The following is a 27,993-nucleotide window of genomic DNA, read 5'->3' on the forward strand; positions in this document are numbered from 1 at the left end:
GTGCAGGAAAGGTTATGCTGATGTTCTTCTTTGACCACAGCCCCCTTCTAATTCACTGACTGCAGCATGGGACAACAGTGATGCCCAGCATCACTCGCAAAACCGTCACCACCCTTTGCCAAGCGATCAAATCAAAATGACCATGCAATTTCACCTGTGGGATCATTCTGCTCCACAACAATGCAAAGCCTCATACAGCCAACACAGTTGTGGCACTCGTGCAGAAATTCAAATGGGAGGTTCTTGGGCACCCCAGAACCTCTCCTTGTGATTACACCATTTTTGGTCCCCTTAAAAAGGCTTTGGGGGGCAAACGATTCACCTCGGACGACAACGTCCAGCTGTATGTGCGGAACTGGTTAACATCGCAGCCCCGGGAATTTTATGAGACAGCCATTCACTGCCTTGTGTCGCAGTGGGACAAGTGTCTCAACAGCCAGGGTCAATACTTCTAACATACAGGTACTGGTTTCTGTAAGTGTGCCTCTGGCTCATTTCTTTTAGAACGTCCCTTATAATTTGAAAGGGACAAAGTTGATTCTGATGAATAAATTATAAATTCTTTAGAAAAAACAAAAATTCCCATTATTCTTTGATCACATCTCACATGTGTTCAATATCCTGTTAGTGCTATTTGGTATGGGTTCCACAAACTTAAGCAGTATTCTAAGATGAGTTGGGTGAGTTATTTGTAAGAAATTTCTTTTGAGCCTGATTGCATTTCCCTAGTATAAATTTTGTGTAGTTGAAACATTAATGATAAAGTGGATCAGAAGAAATTGAAATACAAGGACTTGAGCGTCAAGGTTAACTGAATGTGGAATACTAAAACTGAAGTCAGCCCCAACATTGATGCACTGGAAGAGTGCTTTGTCTATAATTCTAGGGTCTAGAAAGGACAGTGAAATACAAGATATAACTGTAGTACACTGCCTGTATCTCGCACACAGTATTGCAAAATGAGTGAAGTCACCAGACCAACTCCTTACAAAGCTGGGAGTAGCCTTCAGTAGACATGACCACATCCAAAAATGTAACCTCTGGTGCAAAAAGTAGTAGTAGTAGTAGTAGTAGTAGTAGTAGTAACAGTAACAACAACAATACTATGGCATTAAACTGATACGCAGTGTTTAAGAACCCTGTCCATAAAATGTAATTTTTAAAGTTTTAGAGCTGAAATTATACATTCTAGACCAAGTACTTAGAGATAAGGAATAAATGTTAAGTTCTGAACGTTCAGTTCTTTTTATTAAGATAAATTACATCTTATAGTAAAAAAAGTAGCACATAGTAAGTGACAACTGCCAATGTCAATGCAAGCATGACTGAAATGTGTGTTCAGAATCAAAACACCACATTACTTGCACACATTTCCAATGAGGATTTAATTGCTGTGTCAGTAATACTTATAATGCATTTCACAGCAAGTTGATTAGTACTTAACAAAGAATCTTCTTGCACATGATCCAATACCATTTCCTCAAATTCTACTATGTAAACAATTTTTTGTCAGGAACATTAGTTAGTGCTCCGTGAATCAGATGACCTAGTTTCTATCCATGCTGATAATTTTTTTCCCCCTCTGAACAGTACCTGTTGCACAGCTTTTCTCTTTACTTTCATTTTGTTTTCTATGCATTACTTCCTGCTGCAGCAGGCATTAAGTGCATGTGTGCAATAAGTAATGGTGCTCCATGTTAAACAACCAGCCATGATGGTAAACTCATTCATTGGCACATTGCAGGCAACTATGTATTGCTTTTCAAAATGCCACCACCAATGCCAATACAGTAGGCAGTTGTTTGTTATGAAACATAAGCACTTTACAAACACGTTTCACATGCATTGCCTATTCAAGACCTGCTACTGTCTGAAACAGTACTTTTTAGTGATTGGTTCATTATCTCAAAATACTCAGTTTGGGATTGTCTACCAAGTGTATAGTTTTGCTCTAAAGTCTGGGACACACTGTATATATAACCACTTTCAGACCATACAAACAATAATGGGTAACCAGGCTGGTTGCTGCATTTATAGTAGTATGTTGACTGTTGTAACAAACATACAAGGTGTGTGTGAAAGGTAATGAGACTGCAATCTGGCAACACTGTGGTCTTCTTGTGTAGACCAATGTGTCCATCCCAGCTAGCTGCTCAGTCCAAGTTTCAACTCCTTACAGCCATCATGTGATTTTTGAGAGCACCATCAGTTGTGTGTTATGAAAATGGAACAGCAGAATTTAGAACAATGTTATGCCGTTAAGTTTTGTGTTAAAACTCGGGCAGTCCATGAGTGTGTCCCTTGAAAAGTTGAAACAGGCCTATGGAAAAAATTCCTTATCAAAAGCACTAGTTTTCCACTAGTACAAAATCATTTTTCAAAGGGCGAGAACACGTTGAAAATGAAACTCACTCAGGGAGACGTTCAACTTCAAAAACTGACAAGAAAGATTGAATGTGTGCATGGTCTTGTTAGACCATCGTTTAACAATAAGGATGGTGGGTTATCTGTAGAACTCCCACCGTACACCAACTTTTGACCAAAGTTTTGCATATGTGAAAGGTTTTTGTCAAAATGGTACCGAAAAACCTCACAACCAAGCAGAAGGACAATCAAAGTAACGTATGAGCTGACCTTCTTGAGAGTATTTCAGTGACCTCTAATGGTTCAGTCGTGTGATCACAGGTGGTGAATCCAGGACTTTTGTCCTTACACAAAGTGGCAATGCGAGGAGTGACACAATAAGACATTTCATCGACCAAAAAGAAAAAGCTCGAATCAATAAATCAGATTAAAATGATGTGATTTGCTTTTTTGACATTGGGAATATTGTGCATAAGGAATCTGTTCCTCCCCGGCAAAGTGTCAACCAACTGCTTTACAAAGATGTCCTTGAAAGGTTCATGAAAAGGGTGAATAAAGAAAGACTGGACATTGCAGACATGTGGATGCTGCATGACAATGCCCCTTGTCAAACGGCCACTTCCATCATGGAATTTTTTACTTCAAAAAATGCATTCCTGTTGTTCCACAGCCCCCTTATTCACCTGATCTGACTCTCTTTTTCCAAGTTGAAAAATGTCTTAAAAGGACATCATTTTGGGACTCTGAAGAACATTCAAAAGAATGTGACTGACATGCTAAAGACCCTACCACTTGAAGTCTTTCAGTACTGCCACCAAGACTTGGAAAGACGACTCTGCCCTTGTACAGCTGGTGAAGGGAACTACTTTGAAGAGGATAACATTGTTGTTCGAAAAAATAAAAATGATGGTAAATGAAAAAAAAAAAAATCAGTATCATTGCTTTTCTCAAACACCTTTTATAAGTGAATGAATGGGTTGCAGTATTAAGCTGTACAGTATCAAGGTGATACACGAAAACAACCAACATTTCATTTAACATTACAGGCACTGAGTCGTCAATAGAGACATAAACAAGACTAAAAGAATCTGTAGTTTTTAGACAGAGTACAAATATACACCCACATAACGCATGTAGGAGGCTTGACGCTTGGGAGGTTGAGGCAGCTAGTGCACAGGTGAAGTGGCAGCTGTGAACTCCTCTGGGGAATGGGAGGGGATAGAGGAAGGAGAAGTCTGCAAGAAGTGGGAATAAATTAGGGTCATAGGGGGGGGGGGGGGCACATAGGTGGAGGTGGAATACAACTACGTCACTGGTGCCCCAATCATTAGTCTAAAAACTGCAGAAAACTAAATTTCCTCTTTTCAGACAACCCGTTCAATAGATAAAACTAGCTTCATCTCTTAGTAATAAAGGTAAAGATCACCTGAAAAAGTGTGAAACTGAGTAGTAGCACCATTAAACTCATTTTTATTTACTTTGAGTAATTTACACAGGTTTATACATTAAATATTACAACACCTGCACTTTATAAATGATGTAACTGAATTTATAAAATATTTTACAATGTTAATATTTTAACAACAGATATATATTTCAGAAATCCAATACACAACATGATGTTGCACATTAATAAACTTCAAAAGTGAAAATTATTAAAATTAAACTTCCTAGTTAAGTATGTTATCATCTGTGCAAAGAAAAATCATGTCTTTCAGTGCTGGAACAATGGAGTACATCAACTCCATCTTGCAAATACAAATTGTATACGAAACAATACAAAGTAAAGCTACAATCAGATCTTTTCATTCAGATAAATATTAGTTCTCAAAAAAGGAGATAGCATATAACTCAGATCTATTTTTCAGTTAGTTGTTGGAGGTGGAGTTGGTGGACTTCCTGTGGGGTCCTGGAAAGAGTGAAACAAGTGCATTACTTTTTCATTTCAAAGTATGAAAATTTTACATTAATTCAATAATCAAGAATAAAATTAAAAGTATTTACATAACTGATCCATTTAAACATTGTCTATGTAGCTCACAGTAACTGAAGATCAGTGGAAATAGACTCACAGGTACGAGTGTGTACTATAGTTGCGAGGTCTGAGTGAGAATCACAGAAATAGTGTGAGCATTACCAGCTTTCGTGTTCACTGACATCAGCCTTTCATAACTGCACACATGCCTGCTTTTTAATTCATCTTGTGGACCTTCAGTGGTTTCAATTTGTCTGGATACTTGTATCTGTCTTTCCTTTGCATCTCGTGCAGTAAGTCTACCCCGACCTGCAGTTCTGTGCGGTGTGTGTGTGTGTGTGTTTTTCCTTCCTCCTCCTCCTTCTTCTTCTTCTTCCCCTTTTCCTGACCTCTTCAGTCCTTTCCCTTCAACCCTCTTCCTTCCCCTTAAACCTTTCTGCCTGAAGAAGGAGCGACTGGCTCCGAAAGCTTGCCTAATTACTAGCCCTTTTATGTGTGTGTTCTGCCGCCAATTGGTTAGTAGATTTTTTTTATCTACCCAATTAAATTATTTTGTCAAAAATTGATTTTTTTTGTTTTAACTGTTTAATTTGATTTATTTACTTCAAATCTTTTCTGGAGCTTTTGCCAGTTTGCATCCCAAATGAATATTCCTAAAGAATTACATTCACATCCCTTGGTTTTCTCCTTGCCCTATTTCAGTAATCTGTACATATGAGACAAGCTGTATTATACCTACAGACAGACATTTTTGTGGAATTTGTTTGAAACTGACATAATTCCCTTTAAAACTGAATGTCCTTCAAATTGCAACTTTTCATTAAATATTTCTCTCTTCTTAAAAGGGTTACATTTGATCAGAATTCTACTGCAGTCATTAACTAAGACTTGGCTGGCTGGTCCATTATAAAAATCAATAAAGAAGGAAAACATGTTTGAATTGTCTAAAAATAAAAATACGAGGATGAGTCAAATGAAAACCTTAAATATTTTGAAAAAAATATTATTTATTGTGTACAAGTGGTACAAAGCTGTATCACTTTTCAACATAATCTCCCCCACACTCAATGCAAGTCCTCCAGCACTTACAAAGTGCACCACATGGCATACTTCTTCATCAGAACAGAACTTCTTTCCTCCCATTGCGTTTTTGAGTTGTCCAAACGTATGGAAATCATTTGGGGCAAGGTCTGGTGAGTATGATGGATGAGGAAGACACTCAAAATGCAGGTCTGTGATTGTTGCAACTGCTGTACAGGCAGTGTGGGGCCCTGCATTTTCATGTTGGAAAAGGACACCTGCCGACAGCAATCTACGTTGCTTTGATTTGATTGCAGGCCGCAGATTATTTTTTAGGAGATCTGTGTATGATGCACTCGTGACAGTGGTCCCTCTAGGCATGTAATGCTCCAAAATGATGCCTTTTTTGTCCCAAAAGGGAGTCAGCATAACATTCCCTTCTGATGGTTCTGTCCCCAGTAACGATTCTTGCAATGAAGCCATCACCTTCTCGTTCAAAGCGCTGAAGAAGTTCTTCATAAGCATCAATTCGTTCTCTCATTTCAGGAGTCAGCTGCCGTGGCACTGAAACTGGAGCACATCATGCACAATGTGGTGTGCTGACCCGTAACTAATCTGTAAACATGCTGCAATGTCATTCAGTGTCACTCGGCGGTTCTCCTTCACTATGGCTTCAAACTGCTGCAATGTTCTGTGGAGTCACAACTCTTCCCTGGTGCAAGTCGCAACTGGGGCGGCCATCTTTATGCTGATACTGCAACGGTATGTGTGCATCTGCACTATGCTGCCACCTACAGGCCATTCGGCATGCTGTTTGTAGTGGTCTTACCAACTTGCAGGATAACGGCGCGAAATTTCAATCTGTTATTACAAATTCAAGGTTTTCATTTGACTTACACTCACATATGTCAATTACAAACTGGCTATTTTTAAATTGGAGGCACTTTAAGAGAGAAATGTCTCAGTTAACTTGAGCTTTTATATATACCACTGTGTTTGAGGGACAATTGCCCTCCCTCCCCTTCATGTTTTTAACTGCTTGAGTGTCCTTCCTCTTCATAACAGTTGGATAAAAATTCAATAGTATTATAGTTTCAAGTACAACTCATCGATTTCACACTATTCCTCATTTTTCCCAATAAAAAGCTCCAATTAAACTTTAACTATTTCTGAGCCATACCTCTCCTAACACTATTTGGAAGAACAGTCATGTATTGGGAGGGAATGATAGATCAGAGGAAGGGGAAACTGTTCAATAGAGGGCAGAGGGACAGACAGTTAGTAGAGATTGAGGCCAAGAGGTATATCGGAGTTTCAATCGCCGCCAACCCACTATCCCAACACACTGTAGCCAACAGTCTTATCTTCCTCTGTCCTGTCACCTCCACCCAGTCCACACTTCCATGTCATTTTCATTGTGCACTGCACCTCACAGGCCCCTGAATCCACATATCACATGCCTAGCCTGTACCCCTGCCTCCCACATTCTCAGCCAGCAAACCTGCTGCCTTCCTCCAAGCTGCTAGCTCTTCCTACCCCACCCAACACATTCCCCATCCCAACATGGTCCACCAACTAAAATGACTATAAACTTGTCTTAAAAATACATTCAGTTCCCACATCCTAATGACTCATGTTCTCTTTATATTCACTGATGTTACTAAATTTTTGTCCCTAGTAATAACACACTCACACAATCCTGTGGTTCTTGCTATTTGTGATCCATATAATTGGGCACTGGAGGCAAGAGATGTACGAACAAAACATTATGATTGCTACTAGGAAGTGGCAGACTATGTTAGCTCCAGTCTGTTGAATCTTAAAAACATAATATCTGGGACAATACGTAAGTCAATTAACAGTTATTCTAAAATAGTCTGTGATGTGTATAAATAAATTACATTGATATCACTACACTGCACACTTTTTCTTGACTAATGCTGTAGGGATTGTGGGCTGTAGGGGCACAGAATGCCATGACAGGAGGGTTGTAGAACCAGTATATTCCACTTCCCTCCTATGAAACGAATGGTGTGCTAGGTAATGAATGTTTAAATGTTTCATATAATCTAAGTTGAAACTATAACATATATATTTATAAAAATTCTGAATTTGCTGCAAATCCTCCAGATCTATAGACCGAGAAAAGGTGATATGCATTACAAAAAAATTCATGGCTATTCACTAATTCTCAAATTAAAACTGTACCTGATACTCACAGAATCATTGTTTTTAGGCTTCTCAACTTGGCTTCGAAGTGAATTTGGTCGTAGTGTGAACAATATCACTGCTACAGCAATCCAGAGGACAAGCATCATCATAAAGCTATTTGAATTTGTTGGTGGTCCACCAGGTACTGAAAAAAAAGAGTAAAATAGTATGTAATGTTTGGTGTCAGGATATATTATACCCAAATATTGTCAAATAGATTAAATGGTCATCATCATCGTGGGCTTGTAAATTTGTGCTTTGATTTGTAGTATTATGTGATACAGTACATTTATAATGTGCCTCATATTACAGGACACTTGAAATGTCAAATTTAATGTTCCCTCAATGATAAGTCAAATTCAGAAGCCATGCTCTCTGGTTATAAATGTCACTGGAGAAAAGGCAATCCGGAAGTACACATAAGATGGAAATATAGTAACTTTAATGGTAACAAATAGACCTGACCACTTTGAAGATGTCTGAACTGAAACTGCAGAAATGACCACGAGGCAAATACAGCAACAATTACTGAACTGTAAAGGGAAACTAAAACTAAATAAAAAGATATACGAGTGGAGTAATGGGGGAGCAGTGTCACAAAGGCCTCAAAACATGTGACTCTGCTTGGGAGCATGTAAAGGAACTGTGACTCAAGTTTAAAAGACTAGTTGATCAAGCACTGGATGAATCAGAGGCTTAATGCAAGAACAAGTAACGTCAATTTTTTATGGATTTGAGATACATAAATGCCGAGTTACATCATGGTTTGGAATTTTATAGTGAACTATAGGTAACCCGATAACTTGCTGGGAAAGTCAGTTTGTAGGCCTAGCTCCACCAACAGGACCATTCATAGTAATGAACTGTGTTCAAATAAATCTTCAGATTGATAACAGTGTAACTTAGTTTGCATAATCGGCTAAGAAAGTTACCAAGTTTTATATGTGAGAATAACCAAAGTCTAATTTCCACAGAACATAGCTTCTGGAAAACCAGTGTCATACTGTAAGCATGGAAGTATTTCATGCAACAATAACCAATGTTTCCATCGGTGAAGGATCTTCTGAGTTCTTCATTGCTTAAACAGCCAATCTTAACTTTGATTAATCTAACATCAAAATGTGCTCAGTTACATGAATTTGACTTGCCACTATTTATTCCTTGACTTCAGCTTGTCACTATTTAATGCCTGACTTACATTACACTAATGGTAAATATTGTGAAAACATGTTTTTGTGGTGAGGAAGATGTATTTTGCTATTTTAGCAGACATTCTTTAAGAAGCACTGTAGTTACACACAAAATTTTCAGTTTCTTATGAGAAAAATTGTGAGTTCGCGCAGTTCTCAGGATATCTGATTTGAAAATTACTTCTTTCAAAGGTCTTGATTTTTCTGGCGATAGTTTTGAAGAACACGGCACACATGAAGCTACCACTACTGATATGTCTGCAAGCTCTGCATCTGAAAGTGACACAACTAATCTAAAAAAAGAAAGGAATTGAAGCCAGTGTCAAATGCAAAACACCTGAACAGTGTAACTGCACCTTGAACTGCTAGTTCTATTGGTTCACCGTTTGAAAGAAAACTGTGTGTTACTGAAACTAATGGCAATGCTAAGGATAAGCTACCAGCTGATGGAGCGTCAGGGCAAAGTTTTCAAAGGAAGAACTGCACAAGAAAGTAAAAACCTGACCCAACAAAATGGACTCATAATATTAAAAAACCAGCCAGGATACAAGGGAAGCAACACATTTTGACAACGGCAGAACAACAGCCAGGTAAGAGATTGAAACAGACATGTAAATGTTGAAGAAAATGCTTTGAGAAATTTAATGAACAAGACGAGGAAAATATTTTTATGGAGTTTTATAACCTATTGAGCTAGACATAAAATCAACAAATAGTATGTTCTGTATACTAAAATACCCAAAGAAAAATGTGTGCTTGAGAGAAGGAAATGCAGTAGGTACCAGCAGTTAGTTTCCACTTATCAAGAAAATACTTCTTGCAAAAATCTAGTGGGGAAACAATCTAGGTGTGCCAGACAATCTAACCAAACACATTAGCTTTAACCTTAATGAAAATTCGAGTAACTGTTGAAAAGAAACATACTAGTAATTTTGGCATTTCTCACAAAAAAAAGAGTGGAGGAAGACATGGAAAACAAAAACATATGCCGAAAGAAGCAGAATTATGAATCACAAAGCTATGCTTCCTCCTTACTGTAGTCATTATTCAAAGTCATAAACAAAAAAGAAATACTTATATTCTGACTTAGCTATACGTAAGACACTGTTACATGTCGTCCAGCAGACTGTGTAGACTATTTACCAGATGAAAGTGATGATGAATAATGTTACAGTGTGAAAATTGCAATTTATCTGAGTTTTTAAGAGTTGTTAATCTTTCTCTACTATGGACTGATACACATAGTGATGATTCTATATGGATAATGCCTTCCAATATTGCAACATCCACCAATTTTAATTGTACAAATACCCAATTTTGTTGTATTGCCTAAAACAGTAAAATAGGTGTATTTTGTAATTAATAAATATAATATAAAAACCAATGTCTAAAAGTTATTGAAACTAATTCAGTACAAAAACAACCAATGTCAGACAAATTCTAATGAAGAAAAGTACCACAGAATTTTCAGACAGCACAAGTAATAACATTCTTGATCATACTTTTTAAGTGTCAAATATGAAACTGCGGAATAAACTATTAACAGCACTAATGGCACTGAAACTTTCCTCTAAATTTCAATGCTCAATTCCCACAAATACCATTTTTTGATGCTGGTTGTTCTTGCATTAACCCATAGAAATACGTACTTTGTACAACAGTTCATGGTCTGAGGGGACTTTTTTTTTTTTTTTTTTTTTTTTTTTTACAATGAATGAGAAACAGACACTTAGTGAAGTGTCTAAAATTATGTGCCGACTTCAACAGTAACAACTCGCGCTATTTATCCAACCATTGGGGTATTTTCTACTAGACTGAAACATGCTACAATAATGTCAATACACAAAAGCAGTGAGACGTGATATCTAGTTATTGGTACCTCTCTGCTGCCAGTTCTTTCAAAAATATCAGAGGGAATAATGTACACCAGGCTATATGAACACCTAACACAAAATGGCTTACTGACACCTTTCTAGTTTGGTATTCGCAAAGGGCCCCCCATAGAGAGAGCAATATTCAGTCTCACAAAAGAAATTCTAAGTGAACTGAACTGTAGAAGGTATCCTGCAGGCATTTTCTGTGCTCTCGCTAAAGCTTTTGACTGTGTACACCACATCAGTACAAAAACTCCCATGCTATGACATCAAAGACAAACAATTAGCTTGAACAAAATCCTACTTACGTAACACAACAAGGAGTCGCCCTAACACATGCAGGTGAAACAATAAAATCAGCGTGGTGAATTATTTAGTGTGTGTTCCCCAGGCTCAATTCTTGAACCACTGATCTTCTCAGTAAACATTAACACATTCCAGTTGAGCAATAATGACTGCTATAGTTCCCCAGACATCGTAAGTGTATGGCTGTAGATGTACATGAGTTTGATAATAACTTTTAAATAGTCATAATTCTGGTCATGCATTTCTATGAGCTTTATTTGAATCTATTCATACTCTCGCCTTCTTTGCACCTCACTGTCTTGATATACATAATTTATTTTAAACTTGATGACAAAGGTCGGGAATCTTCATATATACAAGGAAATTGTTAATTATTTGTGGATCTACTTATCTTTTTTGGAAAATTACATTTCATAAAAGAAAACTCATTAACTTTGAAATTTCATTATGCTACATGCATCTCAAGAGAGGCCACAAAATCTCTTTTAAACTTACATTCTTGAAAGCATTCATTGTCCGTACAGTACGCCTGCGACTGCCGCAGCTGTAACCAAACATGTTTTTAAATACAAAATGAAATTTAAATGGCAATATTTAGCAAAGCATATTAACTCTCCACAATGACAGTTTAATATGCAAACTATGATGACATCTTGAGAAAACAGCTTTACTGTCAAGATGCTACATGTGATACCTCAACCAAAAACTGGTGAAATAAATATGAAAAATTACATTAGGAATTTTAAAGTAACTAAAATTTGCTGAAAATGAACATGTACACATAAATTAAGGCTAAGCCACAATACCAAGAGAAACTGCATATCTGCTTTTAACAGCTAAATGACTTTTCTTATTAATGTTTGCTTGTATACAGAGATGTAAGTATAATCTATTTTCTACATGTTTCTTGAAACTTTTGCAGAGTCAAATACACTTAAAAATATAAGTGTATACAATGAAATGTATAAAATATGAGGATACAGAATCATAAGCACTTCACAATTACAATATCATGACCTGCAACCACATTTCTTATAGCGATTTGTAAAGAATCTAAGCAAAGTTAGATATATAAGCAACATGGTTTGTACAAACAATTAACAGTTTTGATGATGAATTTTAAGCACAAGCTGTTGTCAAGAGTATTTAAAAATTATATATTAGTCTAACTTTACACATGCATTTGTGATGAGGGCAGTCTTATAAGAGGCAAACAATTCCATGTCAAGGTGTATATCCCTTGCAATAATCATAAAGATAAAAATAAATAAAGGCACTGTTAATTGTATGAAAGGCAGTCATCAATAACTTTGGCCAGCTGAGCAATAGGGGAAAACTTCAGAAATCACAGACATTATCAACAATGGTTCAAATACAAGCATAATGATAAGCCTGTAGGCCTGCAATGTAGTTGGTTATGACTTTAATAAAATATATACTAATTCTAAATTCTCATCTGAAAAACACAGACGTTACTCATTTTACACATCTGGGCACAGTAATAATGCATATAAGGTGTTACCATAAATAAGACTGACCACCTATTAAAAACACAGTTGACGGCATTAAAGCCATCACAATTATTACACAGCAAAGCTAGAACTGTTTCAACTTTCACTGAAAGCCAATGTTACATTATTTTGTTATTACACGAAAAAAATATCATTTCAAAGTTTTTTGTGTGTCATTAATACTGTAACTCAAGTGACAGGACCAGTTACTATTGCACATCGAAAAATGTTTCGTGAAATAATTAAATGGCAGGCATCCTGACAAAAACGAACGTAACGGCAACTGCATTCTTTACTTATGTGCCGTCATAACAGTAGCCTGTTGAATTATATATTTCAAAATATATCTTTACTTGTCCTTTAAATCATCTGCATTTTTATTTTGTAAATTACTGTAATGAACGAGGAAATAACATAACCTTCAGGGATTTGATGAATTTTTTCCTGGCATGAATAATTTCACAAGCAATACGCTACCAAACGAGTGAACTACATCAAATAACTTCGAGGTTAGAATAACTAATTTAGGAGGTAAACATATGGAAAGGGTGATTTGCATCGTCTCTTTTACAATTACCCGTAAGTGTCACATATTATTCGTGGCAGAAATAATGATTCAGGACTTACCAGTGACAGCAGGCGCCTCATCGCTAATTCATGGCTGCATAAGCATTCGCAAAGATCGGCACCGTCGTCTGACATTGCACTAGCAAAGGTTTTTCGAGTTTCTTCCGAAAATGCTGAAACAACCGCAACAACAAATACCAGCTGTACATCTGGTTGTCAAAAAAACTGTCATACGTGTACTGAACAGACTGTTCACAAAACAACTTAACAGCAGAGTATCAAAGACACTCACCTCTCAGGTGTATGCACACGAATATTTATTGCATTTCAAGATCGTGTAGGTATATATCTACTGTAATCTCGTTACCTAATAATAATTATTTACAAAACAATTCTTCTCCCGTCAGAGTGGAGAGCTCTACTGGTAATCTTCCGTCATTGGTCGGCCTGACAGCCAATCACGCAATGGTACTGATTAGCGAGTTTGTTGTTTGCAGTGATATGGCCAGCTGCGCAAGTGTTGCACTGTAGCCTCGTCTTCAATTCGTTAGCAATGCAGTTGTGGGTGATCGCATTCGGAAAGCGGCTATCTTTTTAGCGTGCGCATCAACGCCTTGATGTATATCAGTCACCGACGTTGTTTTGAAAGTTACTGAGGAGGTCATCCCATGCCAAATGATCTAATTTCGGAAAAGTTCCTGCATGACCATCACACAATTTGATGAAATTTTGTGTGAACATTCTCACTTGTTTCCAATGAAAATTGGTGAAATTTCACGATCACTAATTCAATACTTCTGGAAATATAGTCACTTTACAAGGGCGTGGCATAAAATAACGTGGGAGGCTAGCGACCATTCAAGTAAATAAGTAAATATGCAGTTGATGTGGCTACGTCAATAAAAATTAGGCGGTTAAATCGCCAATTTAAATCACAGTCGCAGTTCGTCACCCACAATGGATAAAAATTTTACAACAGGCGAAGAATGACTTCATTGATCACAAAATATGCATGACGCGTTTCGGAATTATTTCTATCTTCAGGGGTCCAAGTTCTAGCGTAACGCAAGAACAAGATCTTTACCAGTTGTACGTGTAACATGATATGACACTGTCTCAGTGAGCTGTCATCTCATGTTATGTGAACAGCTGGTAACGCGTTTGTCCTTGTGCTGTCTTTGCACTTGGATTCCAGAAACGGGAATAATTCTGAAACTTCGTGATCAATGATGTCATTCTTCACCTGCTGTATGACTTTTTATGCGACCTAGCCAGCTTAAATAAATATCCAAGCACGATACTCATTTGTTTGTAAATGAGCACACCGTCATTTGACTGTACTGTTGTTTATTTAATTACGACCCAGGTTCGGCCTTTTATGCCATTTTCAAGTGACTGAGTGTATGCCATGGAATTTTGTGGGGAGCGAATATTTTTCTTAATTTATGGCCAATTTTGAGCTTGATGCCCTGCAATATGTGTTAATTGCATAAACTCAGTGACTTGAAACTGGCGTAAAAATCTGAAACCCAGGTCGTAATTAAATAAACAGCAATACAACCAAAGGACGGTGTGTTGATTTAAAAATTATTGTTACTGTTGCTCAGCAACATCAAAAACTGTTTAGTTATTTGTTTGGCTCCGTAGCGCAGTTGTCAATAGTGCACCCGTTAGTTTTCGGCAACTTTCAGACATACCATCTCAGGCAACATTTTCTCGAAAGAAACAATACTAGGCCATTTCGCACAACTTGTTGCGCTCTGTTATTCGAAATAATAAAAAAAAGAGGATTTGCGGAGTAGCGTGCATGTGGATATTTTGAAACAAAGTCGCCCAAAAAAACAGACCCTCTGAGAAAATACGAAGTTAAGTTTTTTATGTTTCTGAAAGTAATTGCAGGATACACCTGAAAATTTGCATGCTATAACTTACCAATACAAGGTCTTAGAATATAAAATTTCATTCACCTACTGCTTTCCAATAATTTTCAAATTGAGAGCAAAGATGACTCTTTTAAAAACGCCAAAGATGGCTGTTTTTGGGCCACTTTTACAAAAAAGAGTCTTCGGCAAACTCTTTTAAACTGTTTTAATTAGAAAGATCATGTCCTAATCCACCTAAAAACTATAGTTGGTTTTGCATTGCGAGTATATACGGCCCTAAACAACAAGACAATGTGAAGTTTAGCTTTATACAGTATGATTTTTTTCCGCCATGTACAAACTCTAGGGATTGATCGATGAGAGAGTAAGGAACAAAAAAAGTTCTAATGAGCTTATGTCTGGAAATGCATGATTTCCATGCTAGAGAACATTTATTCAGTTGTACTTTGTTACAGAGACGGCAGTCTATTATGCGCTGTACCATGTAGCCATAGTTACAGTCAGCATGGTTTCCTCCCAGAGGATGGCACTGTTCCTCATACATCATGCTCGAGCGCCCTATGTTGTGTCCGATTCACTTCTCTTGCTGACTCACCTTGTAGTGGATGTGATAGAACACAGTACACAATGGTTCCGTATTTGAATCGAGAGCTTGCCGATATGATGTTTACTTAAGGGAAAGCAACTGGCAATGGGCGGAGGGCAGCAAGGTTGTATCAGGAGACCCATCCCCGCCAACAGCAACCACAGCAATCAATGTTTGCAACAGTGTTTCTCTGTTTGTCTGAGACAGGATCGTTTCAGGGAGCAGGAAATCATGAGGGACATACCCACAATGTTTAGACACCAGTCTTGGAGGAAAATGTGATTAACACTGTGGAAGGTAATCACCATGCCAGTACCAGGCAGTTGGCCCACCAGAACAGGGTAAGCCAGACGACCATGCAGAACATCCTACATGACAATTGTTATTACACTTATGGCTTGTGCAGGGCTAACTAGCGACAGACTTTCCACATTGGGAGCAGTTTTATCACTGGTTTCTTCACCAGGCAACCATGATTCCATGATTTGTGTCATCCATCCTATTCACAGATGAGGCCACCTATATGTAGAGTGGTGTCTTCAACTTTCATAACAGTTAGCTGTGCATGGTGTAAATAAAACTTTTGTTACAGTCGCGAAAGACGAAATATTTCTCAATATTAAATACGACACCTATGTGGTACTTAAATTAAATGAGATATTGTTATACAGTAAATTTTATATTAAATTTAGGTATCTTGTCAATATTTCATTCGCAACATTGTGGCAACTAAAATCGACCATACGGGAAGTATACGCTATGGACTTTTACCTCTGCAAACTTTTCAAAATTTCGTGCAATGGTTTACTATATTTAATGCTGCATAATAACTGCGTTGAACATCGAAACAAAATTAAGTCATTTATGGGGGGAAGGTATCAGCCAAGAAAATGTGTAAAAATCTAATTTTTGGGCCAAATAGTTTTTGTGGAATCGAATGATAAGTGTGTCAAAGCAGTCGGAACACCATGTGTCAGCACAGGCGAGCGAGCAGTGCAGTGACAAAATCGCGCACAGCGCGGAATGCGGGGAGCACGTCTCTGTAGCAGCGAAAGGGTTAATGCGGCCGTGGTGGCTTCACTTCATGAACTGCGCGCTCCCCCCTAAACGTAAGCTTGCAAGCTATACTATACTATGGCGCTGCTTCTCTTGGCGCGTGCGTCGTGTGCAACTGGCAACGCAGCAATCTCCCGCGTCTGGGCGGGCATGCGCGAGCCGCCAAGATAAAAGAATTGAACTATAGCACCACATACTTGCAGATACAAGCCGTGCAAAAGTCACAGCGAAAAATGTAATGTATATTTGTGCCTATTGTAGGACAAGGCATGTTTTAAGGACTTTCATGTATCTCCCAATTAAAAATCAAGAAGACAAATTTGCATTTAAAACAGCTACAACAAAGGTTGAATTTGAAAATCAAATACTGTACATTTTTGCAAGGATAATAAATTTTGTGTTCTCTAAAGTACTTTATTTTAGTATTTATCTGACTCTGACGGTCATGACGCTGCCCCCTCCCAAAACTTTGAACTCTGGATTTTTTTTCTTATTTTTGTAGTAACATTTGAAGCTAAACAAATAAGAAAAAGCATTCGGAAGTGAAATAATTTTTTTAAAATTCTTCAGCTCGTAAAGGGTTATGTCACTTCCCATGCATCAAGACTTTTGATATTACCTTACTCAGGGAGTACAAAGCAATAGTAGATCACAATAAAAGATTTGAGTACCAGCAGTATAATCAGTCAGTTTTCAATGCACCTCCACCTTGTTGTTTTTTAGGGCCTTATATGCTTGGCATTGCAAAAACAAGTCTAAGTTTTAAATGGTCTTCCTAATGAAAGTGGCTTAAAAGAGTATGCAGAATACACATTTTTGTAAAAATGGTCCAAACATAGCCATTTCTGGCGTTTTTAGATAAAGTGTCATCTTTGCCCTCCATTTGTAAGCTACTGGAAAGCACCAGGAGAAGAAATTTTATGTTCTATGAGTTTGTATTGGTAAGTTACTACGTGAAAAGTTTCAGGTTTATCCCGCAGTTACTTCTGGAGATGTACAAAACCCACATTTTTTTCGAATGTCTATTTTTTCAGGCGTCTTTGCTTCAAATTATCCGTATAAAAGCTACTCAGGAATTTTTTCTTATTATTTCGTTTAAGAGAGCGCAAAAGGATGCACAAGATGGACTAGTTTAGTTTCTTTCAAGAACATATTGCCAGAGACATTCCATCTGAAAACTAATGGGTGCACTGTTGATAGTTGTGCTGTGAGGGGTCAAACAAACGACTACTTCCAGAATGAAATTTTCACTCTGCAGCGGAGTGTGCGCTGATATGAAACTTCCTGGCAGATTAAAACTGTGTGCCCGACCGAGACCCGAACTCGGGACCTTTGCCTTTCGCGGGCAAGTGCTCTACCAACTGAGCTACCGAAGCACGACTCACGTCCGGTACTCACAGCTTTACTTCTGCCAGTACCTCGTCTCCTACCTTCCAAACTTTACAGAAGCTCTCCTGCGAACCTCAACATCACTAAGGAGAACCGCCCTGAGATCGAATTACCAATCAATTCTTTTCATTACTTTTGTTTATTTTACGTAAGACTCACATTAGGTTGACCTGTCAATTACATTCGAACTATGACGTCGGCAGTCGCATGAGCGACTTGATGTATCGTGCCTCATGATATTAATAGACGGTAAACTCATAATTACGTGACTATGCAAATTAGACTATTAATTTCATTTATCTACGTTTTTTGCTCTTGTTTGTCGCCTTTGAACTTTTCTATTGCCCTTTACATAACGCCATAATAATCAATATTTTTTGTTTTCCGTGATGTAATGGGACAAGTTTACATAATAGTAATATCCCACACCTTTCTCTTGTAGTATAAATTCCAGAGGGAAACGTATCACACTGAAATCATTACGATTTATGATGGTCCCCTGGTGCTGCAATAGTCACAAACGTATAAGTACGTGGTATAACGTAACATTCCGCTAGTGCGGACAGTATTTGCTTCATGATACATTACCCGTGTTAAAATGGACCGTTTACCAATTGCGGAAAAGGTCGATATCGTGTTGATGTATGGTTATTGTGACCAAAATGCCCAACAGGCGTGTGCTATGTACGCTGCTCAGTATCCTGGACGGCATTATCCAAGTGTCCGGACCGTTCACCGGATATTTACGTTATTTAAGGAAACTGGAATTGTTCAGCCACGTGTGAAACGTCAACAACGACCTGCAACAAATGATGATGGATAAGTAGGTGTTTTAGCTGTTGTCGCGGCTAATCCGCTCATCAGTAGCAGACAAATTGCGCGAGAATCGGTAATCTCAAAAACGTCGGTGTTGAGAATGCTACATCAACATCGATTGCACCCGTACCATATTTCTATGCACCAGGAATTGCATGGCGACGACTTTGAACGTCGTGTACAGTTCTGCCACTGGGCACAAGAGAAATTACGGGACGTTCTATTTAGCGACGAAGCGTCATTCCCCAACAGCGGTAACGTAAACCGGCATAATATGCACTATTAGGCAACGGAAAATCCACGATGGGTGCGACAAGTGGAACATCAGCGACCTTGGCGGGTTAATGTATGGTACAGCATTATGGGAGGACGGATAATTGGCCCCCATTTTATCGATAGCAATCTAAATGCTGCAATGTATGCTGATTTCCTACGTAATGTTCTACCGATGTTACTACAAGATGTTTCACTGAATGACAGAATGGCGATGTACTTCTAACATGATGGATGTCCGGCATATAGCTCGCGTGCGGTTGAAGCTATATTGAATAGCGTATTTCATGACAGGTGGATTGGTTGTCACCATGGCCCGCACGTTCACCAGATCCGACGTCCCCGGATTTCTTTCTGTGGGGAAAGTTGAAGGATATTTGCTATCATGATCCATCGGAAACACCTTACAACATGCCGTCCCATGTGGCCGAGCGGTTCTAGGCGCTTCAGTCTGGAACCGCGAGACCACTACGGTCGCAGGTTCGAACCCTGCCTCGGGCATAGATGTGTGTGATGTCCTTATGTTAGTTAGGTTTACGTAGTTCTAAGTTCTAGGGGACTGATGATATCAGATGTTAAGTCCCATAGTGCTCATAGCCATTTGAACCATTTGAACCTTACAACACGCGTCAGCGCATTGTCAATGCATGTGCGAACATTACAGAAGGCGAACTACTTACTGTTGAGAGGAATATCTTTACATCTACTGCCAAATGCGTTGAGGTTGACGGACATCATTTTGAGCATTTTTTGCATTAATGTGGCATTTACTGGTAATCACGGTGTAACAGCATGCGTTCTCAGAAATGTACAAAGGTACATGTATCACATTGGAACAACCGAAATAAAATGTTCAAACGTACCTACGTTCTGTATTTTAATTTAAAACACCTACCTGTTACGAACCGTTCGTCTAAAATTGTGAGCCATATGTTTGTGACTATTACAGCGCCATCTATCACAAAGCGAAAAAAGTGGTCCAACTAAAACATTCATATTACTTTATGTACTACACGAATATGTAATAAAAAATGGGGGTTCCTATTTAAAAAAAAACGCAGTTGATATCCGTTTGACCTATGGCAACACCATCTAGCGGGCCAACCATAGCGCCATCTTGTTTCCCCCTTCAAGCTAGACAAGTTCCGCTTTGTTGTTTTTTCGTTTGACGCTTATTTAGTGAGATATTTGGCCCTGTCACGATCAATGGACCACCCTGTATATCATGTGGTGATAAACACTTTCTAAATAAAAACATACTTGACCATAAACAAGAGGAAACGAAAATTATTACACAAGACAACGAAATCTCAAATTGACAATGACTGCTGCAAATGAAGCAGGCAAAGGGTTTGTTAACAAGGTACCCAAGTCAGTTAAGGAATAATAAATAATGGAAGAAAAGAGAATAAAATTTTTCATACGTCATTTAAATATGTATCTCAAGAGAAATGTGCATACAGTATGTGTGAGTATTAAAAATGAAACTAAATGTCAGTGTTACATAGTAACAGGAAATATGTAATATCCTTTTATGTGTTTGTAAAGAATACTATCCGTTATCTTCGTTGTACACATATTTACATTTATTGCACATACATTATAAGTAATGTGAAATGGTAGATATTACATCTATCTTAGTCTTTCTGCTAATACAAATGTAAGACGCACACAGTGCTCTCATTGAAAATTATAAGCTAGAGTCCATGACCAAAGAATAAATAAATAAATTCCATAGAAACGAGAACCTGCAGTGTGAGAAGAGAATAGCCACTTTCACAGAACGGACATCTCGTTGCACGTTAAAAGAAAGCTATTTTAATTTCTAATATATGCAACTGAATGTTTAACACATGTACACAAGAACGAATCACTGATATCTTTTCATTTAAATAGCCACAAACGGAATTTTAGCTAGGGTCGAAGTGTCAGTCTTGTCATCTAGTTTTAGGTTTTCTTTGCATTCTACAAATAACCAGGCATAAGAGCAATGTTACCATCAACACATGTGCACAAGAAAGAATCTGTGATAAACCCTATTTGTTCCCATCAAAACGGTCAAGTATGAAATTTTTACCAAATGAAGAAAATTTTGATACATGAAAATAAAACGTTGTGTAATTGTCAAGTACAGGGCAGCATGCACGGTATGCACATATACACACGTTAAAATACAATTTCTCCACGCCAACAAATTTCAAAGATGATGGCATCTTGTTGATATGCATTAAATGTAAAACGTAGCAAACAGTTTATAATATTATAGCAGCGTCACTTACTTCAAATAAACCTCATCAGTTTCCTCATTGTAAACAGTAAGATGTAATGATGTGTACGGTGTGGCAAACAACCCATTTTTGACGAGCTGTTTCTGTAGATTCCCTACTAGTTTTTGTATATACAGAAGCAATTAAACAAAGATAAAAGTAAAAAATAACGAAATGCAGGAAATTATCCGGAATGCGAACACAACTTCCCTTTAAGTAACTGTTTTAAAAAATTTTGCGCTAAGCTGACGTATTGCCTGACGATTGAAAATGGTATTGTTTTATCATCACAGTTTCTTATTCAGAAAAACCAACACGTAAAAACTGAAATCAGATAAATGAGAAAATAATATGAGATACTTCGATATAGGTTTATTTGATTTATTCTAAGCTGGCATGTGTAAGACAGCAATAAGTGTAACGGCCAAACTTCACAATGTTTGTGTTTTTGAAATTCCTTCTACTGATAACCTGCATAAATATAATTAATTGTTTACTTCAGTATGGTACCACTTGTCTCTGTCTCTACCTCCATTCTCAAACACGTCTGTAACCTTTTTATTACATTTTCTGCAAACCACTCGTCATTTCTTTTCGAAGCTATTCTTCTCGCTGCAGTAATCTTTCATTTGGATCTTCCCCAGACTCATATTTAGTTGGTTTACTGAAATAGTGTGGTAGACTGGAGGAAATTCATAGACTCGCACCTTCACGTAACTTTTGTTGGCCGTCTTCACTGTGTTGCCACTTCTCATTTTTCCGGCTACCGTAAATTTGTCTGTGGACCTGTGACACTGCATGCAAAATATTCAAAGGTGAATACGAGGTGTGGTCAAAAAGTAATTGGGAATTTTTTCATTTCGCAGGCTTTATACAGCCAATCTTCAAATTTTTTATCCTGTTGGTGCACATGTTCGTGATGTATGTTTGCATTTTCAGCTGTATTGAGTATTTAGCATATTATTGACAGTCGAAAATGGTATACGTGTTTATACGTGTTTTCGAGTGCTTGGAGAATTTTTACTTTCGAAAAAGATGGATCAAGGAATTTGCACTAAATTCTGCTTGAAAAATGGAATAAAGTGTAGCACCACATTCGAGATGATATCTGTGGTTCTTGGCGAATCTACTGTGAGTAAGACAATAGTTTACGAGAGGTATAAACGATTCAACGAGGGTCTAGAGGACTCTTGAAGACGATGGCCACCTTGGACGCCCTAGTACATCAACACGGCCGACTCAATTCCTGACAATAATGTGGAAGAAGTAAAGAGAATGGTTCTGGGAAAGAGCCGAATCACCTTCAGAGATCGACGCGCAAGTCGCGGAAGTGGCGTCAGCTCAAAAGACTTGCACCAGGCGAACGGTCTACCTGACGGGAGGCCCTAACCACGCGACATTTCATTTCATTCATTTTCATCACCAGAGAAGTTGCTGATGATGTCGGCATATCCTCTGGCTCACCCTAAGCAGTTTTTTGGATGTTTTGATCATGAAACGTGTAGCAGCAAAGTTTGTTCCGAAACTGCCGAATTTCGGCCAAAAACGATGTCGCGCGGACATCGTTTAGGAATTGCCGAAGGAAATCGACAACGACCCAAAACTTCTAAAGGAGGCTGTAACTGAGGACAAAACATCGGTGTAACCGTATGATGTCGAAACCAAGGGCCAATCGTCGAAATGGAAACTGCCTAAAGACGAAGACCGAAAAAAATTCTAGAAGTTCGGTAAGGTTCTTCTCATTGTTTTCACCGAGTACAATGGGGCAGTGCATCATGAGTCCCTGCCTCATGGTCATCAGGTCAATAAGTAATACTACCTGAAAGTTACGCGCCGTTTGTATGAAGCAATCTGATGAAAACGACAAAAATTGTGGCAAAACCACTCGTGGAAATTGCATCACGATAATGCTTTCGCTCACGCTGCAATGCTCGTTCGTTATTTTTGGCAGAAAAAATTAGATTAGATTAGATGTACTTTCATTCCAATTGATCCGTAGTGAGGAGGTCCTCCAGGATGTCAGAAAAACAATAATACATGACAAATATTTACAACTGAAACAAATAAGCTAATGTACCTTCCACTGGTCCCAGGTGGAATGATAGTCATTTTTTTAATGAACACTATACCAAAGAGTCATTTTACATATATCACAAATCAGTTGGTTCTACTGAGAAATTCATCAATGGAGTAGAAGGAGTAGGCCACCAATAAATCCTTTAGGCTTCTCTTAAACTGAATTTCATTGGTTGTTAAGTTTTTTATGGGTGCTGGCAAGTTATTGAAAATGTGTGTTCCTGAATAATGCACACCTTTTTGTACAAGAATAAGTGGCTTTAAATCCTTGTGAAGATTATTCTTATTTCTAGTACTGATTCCATGAATTGAGCTGTTGGTTTGAAAAAGTGATATATTTTTAATTACAAGATTCATTAAGGAATAAAAATATTGGAAAGCAGTAGTTAGTATCCCTAGTTCGCTGACCAGTTTTCAGCAGGATGTTCTTGAGTTCACACCACAATATAACTCTTATTGCACGTTTTTGTGTTCAGAAAACTTTAGCTTGGCTTGATGAATTGCCCCAAAAAATAATCCCATATGACATTATGGAATGAAAGTAAGCGTAGTATGCCAGCTTTTTCATTTCTGTATCCCCTATGTCTGACACAATTCGCATTGCAAATAGAGACTTGTTAAGACACTCCATCAGTTCTGTGGTGTTCTCCTCCCAGTTGCATTTATTATCAAGCTGTAATCCCAAGAATTTAATACTGTCCACTTCTTCTATCTGCTTGTCATTGTATGTTAGGCATATACTCGTGGGACACTCCTTACAAGTTTTGAACTGCATGTAGTGTGTTTTTCCAAAGTTTAGTGACAATAATTGGCTAGGAACCAGTGATTAATGTACACAAATACTTTATTAGCCGATCATTCTAAGACTACACTTGATTTGCTATTTATTGCAATGTTTGTATCATCGATTAACGAAACAAACTTGGCATATGGTAATGTTGCTCATGAAAGCCAACCAAGATGGCCGCCGAGTAAGTGACGCCAGAAACCATTTCCAGAAAGTTAAGTGATTTAGACAGGAATATAATTTAGTTTAACGCCGACAACAAATTAAATACGTGCATTAGTGTATCGTTTAGTCTTGCCATTAAAGGTTTGACTTTTCTTTGCGTATTTTTTTAGAAAACACGAAAAGATCGTAACTTCGCGAAGTCGCACTTAGGCTTAAATTTTGTAAACGTGTTTGTTTCTTGTTTCACAGTAATTTAACTAGTTTCTCGGTAACAAATAAGTAAACTACCGTAAATAGCGTATAACTTCATTGTTTTTATACAGATTTCAGAAAAACAGCGTAACTTTATATCAGAAACTTGCCTATATACATTTGTTTATAGACCTAATTCTCGTAACGTTTTTGGAGAATCAAAGTTAAAGTATCTCGTTTAATTGTCCTTTTTTTCATTCCATCGAGTGAAATATATAATATATAGCGTATACCTTCATTGTTTTAATACAGATCTCAGAAAAACAGCGGAATTTTAAATCAGAAACTTGCTTATATACATTCGTGAATAGGCTTAATTCTTGTAACGTCTTTTTTGATTTTCGGTAATTTAATTGATTTATTCTAGCTAAAGTATTATTTTTGCCATGAGTGAGAAGTGCCTGACTTGCCGTAGAATTGTTAGTTCCGGGGTTTGGTGTGATGGATGTAGTAGTTTTTTTCACTGGGGGGACTGCAGTGGCGTGGGTGTTGGGAAAGTGGATCAGGCTCATCAGTGGTTATGTAGGATTTGCAGCAGAGATAGGAAGATAGTGGAACAGGAGGGGAAAATTGCTGCCCTTCAGGCTGAGCTAGATCAGGCTAGGGAAGACCTGGACAGGTTAAGGAGGGAGAAGGGGAAAGAGAGGTGGGAAGTGGCAACAGGTAGCAGAAGGAACAGGCCTAGAACTAAGTCTGACAGTTTTGTGGTGAATGTCAAAAATAAGTTTGACCTGTTGCTTCAGTTAGAAACTGATGAGCCTCAAGCAGAGGTAGGTGTAGACAGGACACAACAAACTTTCAATAGGAAATTGAAAAAGAATGTAGGAAAGTCATTGAAAAGGAAGAAAGTTTTGTTGTTAGGCAGTTCTCATGCCAGAGGTGTAGGCCAACTTCTGCAGGAGGAATTAGGACCAGAATACCAGGTCACAAATTTTTTCAAACCAAGTGCTAGTCTGGATCAGGTGACAGAGGATTTAGGTTCACTCTGTAAAGGATTTACCAGGGAAGACAACGTGGTTATTGTGGGAGGGCCAGGGAACAGCATCGACAGAGATCCTGGGTACAGTATAGAGTGTGACCTGGTAAAGATTGCGTCGGCATCCAGACACACCAATGTTGAATTTGTATCTGTCCTGAGACGCCATGACCGGCCTCATTTGAACTCTTCTGTTGGGAGAGTTAATTTGGAGTTGGAACGGCTGCTTGGGTCAGGTGCGGGGGCTCATATTGGTGTGGTTCCTGTTGATTATCTCAGTAGGTGGGACTATACCAGGCACGGCCTACATCTCAACAGGAAAGGGAAGGGGAAACTGGCTGGGGTAATAGCAGGAAATTTAAGGGGGGGAGGCACTGCCATGAATGGTAAAATACCAGTGGTTACAGGTGTTGGAGCAGCACTTTTTTTAGGATAGGTAAGACAGAAAGATGTCAAGTTCTACGAGAGGTCAGGATTGAAACAAATCTTCAGTTTGGGAAAGAAATTAAACAGCACAATTCTAGCACATTGGATCACCAATCACAGCTATCAATTATAAATTTTCACCAATCACCAGAAATTTTATCTCCACCAAGTTGTATCTCAGTCCCAGGTAACTGCATTGATGAATTAAAGTCACCCAACCCAGTTGACATAATCTGCCTCTCTGAACACCGTGTGACCACTGGTATAGGAACTAGGCCTAAGCACAATGAGAAACTCAGACAGGAGAGTACTGCAAATGTTAGAATAAGGAAAGGTTCTCATAAAAGTATAATTAAAAATAATGTAAGTATATTTCATCAAAATATTGGGAGTTTAAAGAATAAAGTAGATGAGCTTCTGGTTTGTTTAGAAGATTTAGAAGCTGAGAATGAAATAGATAAACTATGCCTGTCTGAGCATCACATTGTTACTGATATGGATAAGGTAAATGTAAGTGGATATAAGCTCTCTGCACATGTAATGAGAGAAAATATGGAGAAAGGAGGAGTTGCCATATATGTCAAAAGTTATCATTGTGCAAAAAGTATAGAAACAAAAAAGTTTTGTGTAGAGAAACATATAGAAGCATGTGCCTGTGAGCTTAAATTAAATAAAGGCACATTTATAATTGTAACTGTATATAGGTCCCCATCAGGAAATTTTCATCTATTTCTGAAAAATTTGGACTCCTTGTTGTGCTATCTGTCAGACAGGGGGAAGCAAATTATTATTTGTGGGGACTTCAATGTAGATTCTCTGAAAGAGGGTAATAGGAAAAATGACCTTGAAATATTACTCGGTTCTTTCAATTTGACACCCGTTATTGATTTTCCTACTCGGGTGGTAAAGGATAGCAGCTCACTGATAGATAACTTCTTTATAGACCAAGATAAGTTTAACCAGATAAATGCTCAGCCTGTTGAGAATGGTCTTTCTGATCATGGCGCACAGCTAGTTACAATATATGACATAGCTCCATTTAGCAATACCAAACAGTCCTCCAAAGTAGTACGTTCAGTCAACGATTTAACAATTGCAAATTTCAGGGAAAGCCTACAGCAGATAGACTGGGATGAGGTGTACCATGAACCCGATGCCAATTTAAAATATAATTTATTTCATGACATTTTTGTAAATGCATTTGAAAACTGCTTCCCCAAGAAAATAGTTAAATATACTCGTAAGAAACCTTGTAACAAACCATGGCTTACTAAGGGTATAAAAATATCTTGTAACCGGAAAAGGGAAATGTATCTGACAGCAAGAAAGAGTAGTGACCCAGAAACTATCAAAAATTATAAAAACTACTGTGTTATATTAAGAAAAGTTATTAAAAAATACAGAAGTATGTGTATCATGTCTGAAATCAGCAACTCTGATACTAAAATTAAAACAATTTGGAATATTATTAAAAGAGAAACAGGTCCACCAAGAGCAGAGGAAGACAGTATTACCATCAAATTGAATGAAAACTTTACGAACAAAAAGTCAGAAGTTGAAAATATTTTTAATAATCATTTTCTAAATGTTGTGGATATAGTAGGATCCAGGTGTTCATTAGAAGATGCTAGGCTGTTAATGGAAGAGGCCATACCTATGCAATTTGATACAATTGAAGTCTCACCCACTTCTCCCTCTGAAATTAGGAAAATAATAAACTTGCTTAAAAGCAAAAACTCACGTGGAATTGATGGCATTTCCAGCAAAATACTAAAAGCTTGTTCTCAACAGATAAGTAAGATTCTCAGCCACCTGTGTAACAGCTCTCTGGAACAGGGCATTTTCCCTGATAGACTGAAATATGCTATTGTTATACCTTTGCATAAAATGGGGGATAGATCTGATGTCAACAATTACCGTCCAATCTCCCTTCTAACAGCTTTATCCAAAATTTTTGAGAAAGTAATGTATTCAAGAGTAGCTTCACATATCTGTAAAAATGAAGTACTAACAAAATGTCAGT

The 27,993-nt window shown here is 37.9% G+C and overlaps 1 protein-coding gene across 2 annotated transcripts in view; it reads right to left on the reverse strand.

Moving 5' to 3' along the window:
• Positions 1–3,814: 3,814 nt before the first annotated feature.
• LOC124753135 (small integral membrane protein 14) overlaps positions 3,815–27,993 on the reverse strand; it is an 86,506-nt gene continuing 62,327 nt past the window's right edge. Inside the window, exons 1-5 of one of the 2 annotated variants that reach the window (XM_047249015.1) lie at positions 13,311–13,471; positions 13,079–13,191; positions 11,436–11,484; positions 7,579–7,715; positions 3,815–4,273 (exon numbers count right to left, since the gene is read on the reverse strand). In XM_047249015.1, the coding sequence (XP_047104971.1) occupies positions 4,229–4,273; positions 7,579–7,715; positions 11,436–11,484; positions 13,079–13,153 (306 nt within the window). In that variant the 5' untranslated portion in view covers positions 13,154–13,191; positions 13,311–13,471 and the 3' untranslated portion in view covers positions 3,815–4,228. Of the gene's footprint in view, positions 4,274–7,578; positions 7,716–11,435; positions 11,485–13,078; positions 13,192–13,310; positions 13,472–27,993 lie in introns of those variants that run through there. The other variant, XM_047249016.1, reaches the window with a different exon arrangement.

This window comes from Schistocerca piceifrons, chromosome 1, assembly GCF_021461385.2.
Source record: "Schistocerca piceifrons isolate TAMUIC-IGC-003096 chromosome 1, iqSchPice1.1, whole genome shotgun sequence".
NCBI lineage: Eukaryota > Metazoa > Arthropoda > Insecta > Orthoptera > Acrididae > Schistocerca > Schistocerca piceifrons.